Below are 11,947 nucleotides of genomic sequence, written 5' to 3'. Positions count from 1 at the left end.
GCCCCGGCCGGAGCCGCCATGTAACCGGCGCCGCCCGGAGCCCCAGCCGCGCGGGCCCCAGCGACCTGCCCGCCATGGGAGACGAGGATGAGGACGAGGGCTGCGCCGTGGAGCTGCAGATCACCGAAGGTGGGTGTGGGATCCCGAGGCGGCTGCCCCGGACGGCTGGCAAAAGTCAGCGACCCACTGGGCTCACTCGCCCCCTGTGCCCGCAGCCAACCTCACCGGGCATGAGGAGAAGGTGAGCGTGGAGAACTTCGCGTTGCTCAAGGTGCTGGGCACGGGAGGTGAGAAACCGCGTTCACTGGCATGGTGCTTTGGGCCTTCTGCCCGCCCACTCGCCTGGACCTGGGCCTGGGCCTGGTTGCTGGGGAGGTCCCCCCACCCTTTCCCGGCATAGCTCCCCTTGCCCGCCCCGCCCTACCGTACCAGGGTTCCGTGCCTACTTGCAGGGCGTCCACGTTGACAGGACTCTTCTCTGCAAAGTCCGGTGCGTGCATGCCCCCTGCCGCGATTTCCTAGCCTCTTTGGGGTTTTGACTCCCTCCCCAGAGCTTTGCACAGCTTCTCTCCCCCCCCCCATCTTCCCTTGAGAGTCCCACTCTTGTATTTTGCAAATCCCCCAGTCCGGGTTTGCACATCCCTCCGCTGTCTGGGAGCGCGCCTTTGCCTCCAGTGCCAGCGTTCTCATCTTTTCTCAGCTCTCTTGATCATCCCAGGTTTGCACGTGCCCCGCCCCTTCCCCGCCCCGCAGGCCTTCTGGAGTTGCAAGCTCCCCAGGCTAGTTTGCACTGCACATTGCTTTTCAGGCTTAACCGAGCACCCTCCAGGGAGGGCTCACCTTCTCCTTAGAAGGCGCTGTCAGCCTTTTGCACCCCTCTTCCCACCAGTCTGCACCGCCCTCGCACTCACAGCCCACCTTCCAACCGCTTGCTTGCTTGCTGCTCCCCACAGCCTACGGGAAGGTGTTCCTGGTGCGGAAGGCGGGTGGGCACGACGCGGGCAAGCTCTATGCCATGAAGGTGCTACGCAAGGCGGCGTTGGTGCAGCGCGCCAAGACACAGGAGCATACCCGCACCGAACGCTCGGTGCTGGAGCTGGTGCGCCAAGCACCCTTCCTGGTCACACTGCACTATGCCTTCCAGACGGATGCCAAGCTGCACCTCATCCTGGGTGAGGGCCTGTCATATCTCAGCTTTGGAGGGGGGCGGGAGTTAGGTTAGGCTACCTTGTAGGGGAACACCTCAACTTCTCCTGCACCCCCAGACTATGTGAGCGGTGGCGAGATGTTCACTCACCTCTACCAGCGCCAGTACTTCAAGGAGGCTGAGGTGCGAGTGTATGGGGGAGAGATTGTGCTGGCCCTGGAACACCTGCACAAGGTAAGAGATGGCCCTGGCTTTTGGCTGCTCTCCGGGGACTGCCCTGCACCTAATGAGGGGCTTCCTGTTTCAGGGGTGGCCTGGGCGGGGACCTTGAAAGAACTGCTTGAGACAGCACTACCTGGAAGGGTCTTCTGCTCCAGATCCTTCTGGAAGGGGCTTTCCTCCAACAGGAACCTAGGCTAACCCTCGTCGGACTTCCTTAAGTGGTGACCTCAGACCTCAGTCCCCAAGGCCTCTGAAATGGGGCTTTTTGTTCACACTCTTGGGGCCTTGGGGCCTATGCACAGGACTTCTCGATGCAGGGTACCTTGGTGGCCCTTCTCGAGTCTCTTCTTATGTGTTTTTATTTTGTGCATGTGTGATGTGTGTATGTGCATATGTGCCAGAGCACATATGTGGGTCAGATTCTGTGACATGAACAATCTCCTTCCACCTTTGCATGGGTTCTGAGATCAATCTCAGATTGTCAGCTCTCTCTCTGCTGAGTCCTCTTGACGGTCCCCTGTTTAACTCTTTTCCTGTAGTCATCTCATGTAGCCCAAGCTGGCCTTCAGATCCCTGTGTAGTCAAGAATGACCTTGAACTTTGGATCCTGAAGCCCTTGTCTCTGAGAGTTCAGGCTTGTCGATCACGCCTGGTTTCATGGGGTGCTGGGGACCCAGCCCAGGACCTCATGCTAGGCGCTCTCCTAACCAGTCCCACCCAGCCTCGGCCCTTACATTTTTCTCTTTTATCTCTTCCTTTTCTTCTTTGTTGTTTTGTTTTGAGGGTCTTGCTCTGTAACCCAGCTCTCCTGGTAATCGCTGACTAGCCTTGGCTGGCTGCCTTAGCTTCCTGGGTACTAGGAGGATGGCATGAGCTTACATGCCTGGATCCAGTGGCTTTTCTTACCTAAGAACTAGCTCTGTCCAGCTTCATCCTGCCTTGGAGATCACCCTGCAGGCAAAAGATCTTCAGGACATCTCTTTATCCCACGTGGGGACCTACAGGGACTGGCTGTGTAGGGTGTCTCTCAGGGCAGCACTCAACGTCCCATCTGCTCCTGACAGCTGGGTATCATCTACCGGGACCTGAAGCTGGAGAATGTCTTACTCGACTCAGAAGGTCACATCGTCCTCACAGACTTTGGGCTGAGCAAGGAGTTCCTGACTGAGGAGGTGAGTGGGTGGAGCTCCCAGCCAGGCCTTTGACCTGCTCCCTCCGCATCAGCCCCCTGGGAGGGGGCTGCAGAGTGGTCAGGTACCAAGGTTCCCACTGTTTTCCCAGCATCTTCTAATTTGAGCAAGTTCTTCTCTAAGCCTTTAGGGCCCTTGGGGTAGGGGTGAAACTGAGGTATACAAATGGGTCCTCTTGGCTTCTCAGAAAGAGCGGACCTTCTCCTTCTGTGGCACCATCGAGTACATGGCTCCCGAAATCATCCGAAGCAAGGCTGGACACGGCAAGGTGGGTTGTCAGGGTGAAGGTGGCAGGGGTGGGGCTAGTGCACAAGGCCTTCACTCTGGCCCTGCCCCGTAGGCTGTGGACTGGTGGAGCCTGGGCATCCTGCTCTTCGAGCTGCTGACAGGGGCCTCACCCTTCACACTGGAGGGAGAGAGGAACACTCAGGCTGAGGTGTCCCGGTGAGTTGGATAGGTCATGGAGGGTAGCTGAGGGCTCTACGGCCTGCCTGGGCTGGGCTGGGAGGGGGCTTGCTGCCCCTGACACCCCACCCATCCTCCCAGACGGATCTTGAAGTGCTCCCCTCCCTTCCCCCTCCGGATTGGGCCTGTGGCACAGGACCTGCTACAGCGGCTACTGTGCAAAGACCCTAAGAAGAGGTTGGGCGCAGGTCCCCAGGGTGCGCAGGAAGTCAAGAGTCACCCCTTCTTCCAGGTGAGGCTTTAACGTATGACCTCATAGATCCTTCGCCTCTGAAGGCTGGGCTGCAGCATAGTAGTCCATCTTTTCTGATGTTACACACAATAAGAGGTCAAAGGGCAGAATGTGCAGACTCCACTGTCCTCAGGGCACTCCCTGGGCAGCTCCCTGGGAATGCGTGAACTGGCACGGAGCCTTCACATTTGACCTCACTGCATGGGTTTTCCTAGTGGCTGTCTTCTTCTGTTTATATAGAGTCATCAGATTTGGTGTCTATCTGACATGGCAGCAAGAGCACCCATCCATTTGTGGGTATCCCCTGTGGCCAGGCACAGGTCCCTCCTGCCTCCATTCTGGGATCCTAGCCTTGGAGGGCCTCCAGGGTTGCTCTCAGACCAGAGACTTCCTCTCCTGGGCCAGCATGGCCCCAGGTAGAGGCACGGGCAAGACTAGAACCCAGAATGGAGCTGACCAGGGTCCACTTCCTTCAGGGAATTTCTGGAACAACCCCCATCTCAGCCTGTTGGGAGAGTGCTCGCCTGTCAATCATCCTGCAGACGTCCCAAGGCTTGACACTTGACACTGGTGTCCTCTCCCTTCTGCCCTTTCTTTGGACAAAGATCTTTGGAGGCTACTTCACACACACACTTACCTGACATCACACACACACAAACACACATGCACATATATATGTGCACATACAATGGGGTGGTGGTGAGGAGAAGAAATCCAGACCAGGTTGTCTTTGAGAATCCAAGCTCATTCTCTCTCTCTCTCTCTCTCTCTCTCTCTCTCTCTCTCTCTCTCTTTCTCTCTCTTTCTCTTTCTGTTCTTCATATTTAGATATGGCATTCGTTTTTAGGGTTGCTTTGTGACTCCAAAGGGATGACTATGTAGGCTGCTTTCCAGGACGGAAGCGGGAGGAGGAAGGGCAGGGTTTGCAAGTTTCTCATCTTTCATTCGAGGTGCTTTTCTAGGCCCCACCTGACAGTATTTCCATGCAAGCTATTGGGCACAACCAGCTACAAGGAAGTGTCTGTAAGATGGTGCATCTTGGTTGTATTGGGATTATGATGCTAAAGAGACAGGGAAGTGGATGCTGGCAGGCGCTTAGTCCTGTCACATTAGCTTAAACATGTAAAAGAGCAGGTGCTCATTCCCAGAGGGAAGGACAACTTGTGGAATCGGTTTTCTCCTCCCACTGTGTGTGTTCCAGGGAGCAAGCTCAGGCTGTGAGGCTTGGGGGTGAGTATCCCCATCCAGGGCGTGGTCTCACCTGTGCTTTTAGTCTCCTTGTCATTAGGAGTATCAATTCTCCAGTCACTGGTCCAAGTGCCACATGGTAATTATACATAGGTTGCAGAATGGCTAAGAAAGGGTTAAAGAGGTTTCCCTGCTGAGGTTGTCCTGAAGACACTGAGCAGATGCAGGGCCAGGCAACAGGCTGTTTTTGGGCCCAGTCTGAAGCGGGCTGAATGTCACTGAAGAAGAAGCTATGGGGGCACTTGGGCGAGAGTCCTCTGCTGTGGCAATTTTCCTGGAGGAGGTTGTCACCTGTGACCCAATGACTAGTTAGCAGGGCAGCCACAGTTTGGTCTTGGGATCCTTCTTTTCACAGTCCCAGGGGAGGGACTTCCTTTAGATGTGATAAGCTCAGTGTCTGATTTTTCTGACATCCCACCAGGGTCTCAAACTCCCTATGTGTTTCTGACTCTCCTGCCTCCACCTCCCCAGTTTTAGGATTATAGGCATGCTCATGAGGATCAGACCAGGATTCTGTGCACATCTAGGGAGGCACACTACTGCCTGAGCTTCACCCTCCGCTCGGGGCTTGCTACATTTCCAGGAATCCTTATTTATTAGATACAAATATTTATTAGCTTGTGCCTCTGGCTGTGCTGGCAGATGGCAGTTGTTTACTTGTAAAAAGGAGATGTAACGTTCATTCTTTCTCAGCAGTTAGATCCAAAATGGAGTAACGCACACCAGGGCTGTGCCATTATAAAGGTTAGGCACAGCCTGAAAGGTTCTGTTCCATACCACAGAGGAACAAGAGTGGACCACCTTGTTCTCTCACTTCTTACCCTTGACCTCCCTCCCCAGGGTCTGGATTGGGTGGCTCTGGCTGCCAGAAAGATCCCAGCCCCATTCCGGCCCCAGATCCGCTCAGAGCTGGATGTGGGGAATTTTGCAGAGGAATTCACCCGGCTGGAGCCCGTCTACTCCCCTGCAGGCAGCCCTCCACCCGGGGACCCTCGGATCTTTCAGGTGAGTGGGAACCCACACACCCCAGGTGGTGTAGACGCAGGACGCTGTTGCCTGCTTCAGTCCTGCTGGCAAGGTCACTGCACAGACCCTAGGTTACTCTGAGGACACATCTCCCCAGACTGTTCCACTTCCCAGGGGTGCCTGATGCTGTCAGTTACAGAAGTCACCATAGCTGTTTTTGATGGCTTTGTATTTCATACTAACATCTGCTTACCCCTTTCAAACTCTTATTCATGTATGATTTACTTACTCATTATGCACATAGGAATTTTGTCTTCTTGTATGTTTACACACCACGAGTATGCCTGGTGTGCAAGGAGGTCAGAAGAGGGTGTCAGATCCCTTGGGACTGCATTGCAAACAGTTGTGAGGTACCATGTTGGTGCTGGGAATCAAACCCAGGTCCTCTGGAAGAGCAGAGCTCTTAACTGCTGAGCCATCTCTCCAGGCCCTGTTCCCCTTTCTATACTAGGGATGAAGCGTAGGAGGGCCTTGCTTGTGCTTGGCTCTGCCACTGAGCCATGTCACTACCTCATGCTTGGCTCTGCCACTGAGCCATGCCACTACCTCCTTTTCTATTTTGAGACATGGTCTTGATGAGTTGCCTAGGCTGGCCTTGAACTTGCTACCTTACTGCTTAGTCTTCCAAGTAGCTGAAGTCCAGGTCAGTGTCTCCAGGCCCGGACTTTCATTTCCTTTCCATTCCACCATTTCCGTGTTATCTAAAAATATTACTTTAGGGTCTAGAGAGATTGCTCAACAGTTAAGAGCACTGGCTGCTCTTGCAGGTGACAGGAGTTCAACTCCCAGCACCCACAACCATCTGTGACTCTAGTTGTAGGGGATCTGACGTCCTTTTTTGGCCTCGGTGGCCTTGCATTTGTGGTGAATGGGCATGCATGCGGGCAAGACACCCACACATATAGAATAAATAAACTGAAAAATATTGCTTTAAATGATTAAGGGCAGGTGATGTAGGTCAGTTGGCAGAGAGCTTGCTCTGCGTATGCGAAGCTTGGGTTTAGTCCCAGCACTTCATAAGCTGCACCTATAATCCCAATACTTAGGAAGCAGAGGCAAGAGGATCAGGAGTTCAGGGTCACCCTTAGCCACATACGGAGTTTTGAGGCCAGCCTGGGATATATGAGACTCAGTCTCAAAAATTATTAATAATTTTCAAAATTGCTAAGTGGGCAAGATGCTATGGTTGTACCATAGCCCAGCATACTTGCATAGAAACCCCGGGCAGAGTGGCAAAGCTTGCCTTAGCTGGGCATCCAGGGCCTGGGGTGATGTGATCCTGTATCAGCTGCTTACCATTCTACCTGATGTTCCACACAGCACCACTGCACGTTCTAGAGGCTCCCGGGCACACCTCTATTTTGCCTGCTCCAGAGCAGTCAACTGTCAAGCTCTACATAGGTTCAAACCACCTGGTTCTCTGGGATTTCCTTTCCTGTGCACTGCCCTTGAGCCTATGTACCCACTGCTGAGCAATTTGACATGACTGGTCTGGAAGTCCCTAAGGAATGGGATTAATCCCTGTGTCTTTCAGGCCTAGGGCTCAGGTCCAGCCTGTAGAACATAGTTTAAACATATTAAATAAAAATAGAACAATATTGAATATGATGGATCCAGCCAGTTATGATGGTATTACACTGGTCATCCTGAGGGCTGAGGTGCAGAGTGAGACTGTTGAGCACCTATAACTGGGTCTGGGCACTGGGAATGAACCAGTGACCTTAACAGGACAAAGCACTACCCACATGGAGTCTGGTTTAAAGAAACCAATCGTGTGGCATGGTAATGGACACCTGTAATCCCAGCACTGGGAGACTGAGGCAGGAGGACAGATGTGAGTTTGAGGTCAGCTTGGGCTACATAGTGAGTACCAGGCCGCCAGTTAAGGTTACATAACATGACCTGTCTCAAAACAAAGCGAAGACTGAGGAGTGGTGACACCGGCCTTTAATCTCAGCACTCAGGAGGCACAGCCAGTGGGATCTCCGTGAATTCAGACCAGCCTGGTCTACACAGTAAGACTCTGCCACAGTACAAATTAACAAACCCAAACAACAACAACTAGAACAAAACAGTAACAACAGGACTCTGACATTGCTAGGACATGGGTCTGGATGAAAAGCAAAGACTGCCTTTCGGTTCTCTCTGCCTTTCCTTGGTACTTCTTCCCCTCACTGAGGAGGCCAGGGTCTGGTTTGAAAGGATAGAGAGTTGGTTTTTTTTTCCCCCTTAGCAGATGAATTATCTTAAGCTAAGTGTGTATGACAACAGGTGCAGCCCCTGTGCACAGTCCTGGGCCACTAGTCTGTGCTAGGTACGTTGTGGGTAGAAAAGCCGGTCACGGTGATAAGAGAAGTGTGTGTGTCACTAGCAGGGTAGGCATGACCCCAAGTGATCATAAACACAGTGGGATAAGATGTGTCCACACAGGCTGTGCGCACCCAGATGTAAGAGTGCCCCTCACTGCCCCTCTGTGGATGAACTTAGCCACCCCCGCCCGCGGGCACCCACCCCCACACTCATCTTTGCAGGGATACTCCTTCGTGGCTCCGTCCATCCTCTTTGACCACAACAATGCAGTGATGGCTGATGTACTGCAGGCACCCGGTGCCGGATACAGGCCTGGCAAGGCAGCAGTTGCCAGGAGTGCCATGATGCAGGTGGGCTGGCCGGGGGTGGAGGTGCTATTGGCTTTGTCCTCTGGGTTTGGGGGACTCTGGCCCGGTTCCACCGGTTGCTGGTGGTATGATTTGGATGTAGGCAGGCCGTTGGCCATGACAGGACCACTCATATCCAGCGTAAGAATCTAATGGGCACCCTTTATCTCCAGGACTCGCCTTTCTTCCAGCAGTACGAGCTGGACCTTCGGGAGCCAGCGCTGGGGCAGGGCAGCTTCTCTGTGTGTCGGAGATGTCGGCAGCGCCAGAGCGGCCAGGAGTTTGCTGTCAAGATCCTCAGCCGCAGGTGGGAGACAGCTGTGGGCAGAGCCCTCTAGAGAGGGCTAGGGATAAGGGCCCAGTAGGCCACTGTAACCCCTCCCGTCTTGTCCCCAGGCTGGAGGACAATACTCAGCGAGAGGTGGCTGCCCTTCGCCTGTGCCAGTCACACCCCAACGTGGTGAACCTGCATGAGGTGCTTCATGACCAGGTGACCAACGCTTGTTAGGGACAGCCTGTGTGGAGTGGGGGGGGGTGGTAGAGAAGAGAGAGACCCCAGAAGTGGGATCTGAGGGGTATAGGGCCTGAGGACTGAGGGACACTGCTGAGTATGGAGCCGGAAAGGAATGTGAGGAGGATGCTCAGGAAGGGGGCGGAGCTTATGGAATGGGTGTGGTTAAACTTGAATAAAGCATGGGGTCCTGAAAAGCTGTGGGTGGGATGGGGTGGGGTGTGGGGTGGGGGTGGGGAGTCCCGGAATATGGGGCTCCCGCGATACCCGGGCGGGCAGGTGGTGGCATCCTGCCTTGCATCCGGCAGTTACACACTTACCTGGTCCTGGAGTTGCTGCGAGGCGGGGAGCTACTGGAACACATCCGCAAGAAGCGGCTCTTCAGCGAGTCCGAGGCCAGCCAGATCCTCCGGAGCCTGGTTTCGGCCGTGAGCTTCATGCACGAGGAGGCGGGCGTGGTGCACCGCGACCTGAAACCCGAGGTGGGTGCGGGACCCAGGCGGTGGAGCAGGACTGCCTGGTACCTGTGCTGGGCCCTGCCCCTGACTGTCGCCCGCTCCCCTCCGGTAGAACATCTTGTACGCGGACGACAGTCCCGGGGCCCCGGTGAAGATCATCGACTTCGGGTTCGCGCGACTGCGGCCCCAGAGCCCGGCGGGGCCCATGCAGACTCCTTGTTTCACACTGCAGTACGCTGCGCCCGAGCTGCTGGCACAGCAGGGCTACGATGAGTCCTGCGATCTATGGAGCCTGGGTGTCATTCTGGTAAGGTTCTCGGAGTAGCTGGGGTTAGCCCGAGACAGGAGACCAGGTCTGTTAGTGGGGGTAGCATGACTTTGAGGCCAGGATGCAATGGGTCTCTGCTAATCTGGGATTGAGGGTTCATCACTTTTGAGTCCCTGTAGTGGAGAGGGTGATGGAGCTGTGAGCGAGTGAGGATGCAGCCCTGCCCTCTTGCAGCCTGGACCGGTCTCACTCCTTTATCTCCTCCTAGTACATGATGCTGTCTGGCCAGGTTCCCTTCCAAGGGGCCTCCGGCCAGGGCGGACAGAGTCAGGCAGCTGAGATCATGTGCAAGATCCGAGAAGGGCGCTTCTCCCTGGACGGGGAAGCCTGGCAAGGTGTTTCGGAGGAAGCCAAGGAGCTGGTCCGAGGTGTGGAACTGGAGGACTTGGGGCATGGTTAGGGAGGGAAGGTCATGAGATCCCCGGATCAGGGGCAGGTGCAGGAGCAGAGTGAGTCTCCTTTCCAGCATGCCCCTGCCTTACCACCAGGGCTACTGACAGTGGACCCCGCCAAGCGGCTGAAGCTGGAGGGGCTGCGTAGCAGCTCGTGGCTTCAGGACGGCAGCGCGCGCTCCTCGCCCCCGCTCCGCACGCCGGATGTGCTGGAGTCCTCTGGGCCAGCAGTGCGTTCCGGGGTCAATGCCACTTTCATGGTAAGAGGCAGGCCACTGGTAGGCGGAATTCGCCTTTGATGCGTTAAGGGATCCTGACCTCTGGGGGCTGGAGGCCTGGGGCTTGTGGATCTAGGCACTGTAGGATGCGAGGATTAGCAAACCCAAATCAGGACGGGTGGGGACATTCATTCTCTCCTTTCCCAGGCGTTCAACCGAGGCAAGCGCGAGGGCTTCTTTCTGAAGAGTGTAGAGAATGCGCCTCTGGCCAAGAGGCGCAAGCAGAAGCTCCGGAGCGCGGCAGCCTCCCGTCGCGGCTCCCCAGTGCCTGCCTCCTCTGGTCGCCTACCAGCCTCTGCCACCAAGGGGACAACTCGCCGAGCCAACGGCCCCTTGTCCCCTTCCTAGCTCCCGCCACTGTGACCCCCTTACCTTTAGGAGCTCCGATCTGGGAGCCTGGTGCTGCCACCAGACTTTTGCCAGCGGCTCCCACTCTGATCCCTAGGAATTGCCCTCCCCTCCATACACACTTCCAGACAGAGCAGAAGTATTTTTATAAGCAGAGATTTTTTTTAAAAAAGTGTCTTACTAGGTAAGAATTGGGGACACAGAGAAGCAACTGTTGTGAGCAAAGTGGGGCTTGGGGCTCCCTCACCCACTCCCAATGCTGCCCCATCAGGAAGAGAGAAGGTCCTTTCCAGGGGCAACTCTGCTAAGAAAGAGCATCCTATCCTGTTCCTAAGTACCCAGTTGCCATGGAGAAGAAATCAGGAGCCCGTATACTGTGCTTCCCTGGGACTTTGCCCCTAGGAGGGGACACCCATCAATGTCACTTTATGGACCGTGTGCAATGATGTCCACCAAAGACCTGTGTTGGGAATGAGAGAGAGAGACCCTGGGGGACCTCTAGAGCATTTCTGAGATACATCACTTTTGTCACCGGCTTCTCCCCTAGTGGGGCTAAGGAAGAAGGCCACAGGGAGCCTCTTTCTCACTCACCCATTCCTCCGGCACAGCTGCTTCTGGCTGCAGGTGGAGCCTTTGGGTTCTGGGCATCCGCAGTCACTGCCTCAGCCCCTCTAGGCTGTGCCTTTGACTTTAAAATAAAACTCCACCCAGTGCTGCATGTGCATCTGTGGTTTGTGTTCATGGAGAGGGTGTCTGGAACCAGAGTTGGAGGGACAGGTAGACCTTTGAGAGGGTGTCAAGAAGACAGCCTCTCACTTAGCTGTATGTTGGTGTGCACCTGTGTATGCAGGTATGCGTGTGCGTGTGTATGTGTGTGTGTGTGTAGCTCTGAGGTCCTCATGGCTCATCTTTCCTCCATTGCTCTCCATCTTTAATTAATTAATTAATACCAAAACAGGGTTTTCTCTGTGTAGGCCTGGCTGTCCTAGAACTTGCTCTGTAGAGCAGCCTGGCCTTGAACTCACAGATCCAGAGATCTACTCGTATCTGTCTCCCAAGTGCTGGGACTAAATGCAAGTGTGCCCCCCCCCCCAGCTAATTAATTTTTAGACAGGGTCTCTACACAGCGTTCATTGGCTGTCCTAGAACTCAGGATGTAGATCAGGTTGGCCTCAAACTCACAGAGATATATCTGCCTCCATTTCCCAAATGCTGACATTAAAGGTGTGTACCACCTTGGTGAGCTTCCACCTTTATTTTTTGAGACTGTGCCTCTCACTGAACCTCAGCTGACCTACTGGGCAGGCTCCCATGCCATGCCTGGCTTTTTCTGTGGGTTTTGTGATTCCAACTCATGTCCTACTGCAGGCACTGTGCAGACCCACTTAGTTCCCCAGCCCCATCATTTGGTTCATTTGCATGTGTATGCCTGTTTACATTAACAT

The 11,947-nt window shown here is 54.7% G+C and overlaps 1 protein-coding gene across 3 annotated transcripts; it reads left to right on the top strand.

Annotated features, from left to right (window-relative positions):
• Rps6ka4 (ribosomal protein S6 kinase A4) lies at positions 1–11,220 on the top strand. 3 transcript variants are annotated; one of them, XM_021222529.2, is made up of 17 exons: positions 1–129; positions 216–287; positions 954–1,172; positions 1,266–1,381; positions 2,434–2,541; positions 2,747–2,827; positions 2,900–3,003; positions 3,106–3,256; positions 5,345–5,509; positions 8,062–8,190; positions 8,361–8,494; positions 8,584–8,677; positions 9,007–9,180; positions 9,269–9,463; positions 9,693–9,852; positions 9,973–10,136; positions 10,302–11,220. In XM_021222529.2, the coding sequence occupies exons 1-17, from the start codon at positions 75–77 to the stop codon at positions 10,500–10,502; spliced, it is 2,322 nt and encodes a 773-aa protein (XP_021078188.1). In that variant the 5' UTR covers positions 1–74; the 3' UTR covers positions 10,503–11,220. The 3 variants fall into 3 exon arrangements, with proteins under 3 accessions (XP_021078188.1, XP_029398267.1, XP_029398266.1); XM_029542407.1 differs by having other exon boundaries at positions 216–241; positions 10,302–11,216; XM_029542406.1 differs by lacking the exon at positions 216–287 and having other exon boundaries at positions 6–129; positions 10,302–11,216.
• The last annotated feature ends 727 nt before the right edge of the window (positions 11,221–11,947 follow it).

The sequence above is a fragment of the Mus pahari genome, chromosome 1, assembly GCF_900095145.1.
Source record: "Mus pahari chromosome 1, PAHARI_EIJ_v1.1, whole genome shotgun sequence".
NCBI lineage: Eukaryota > Metazoa > Chordata > Mammalia > Rodentia > Muridae > Mus > Mus pahari.
The sequence above is the reverse complement of the archived record's forward strand: the minus strand, read 5'-3'. Positions and strand labels throughout refer to the sequence as shown.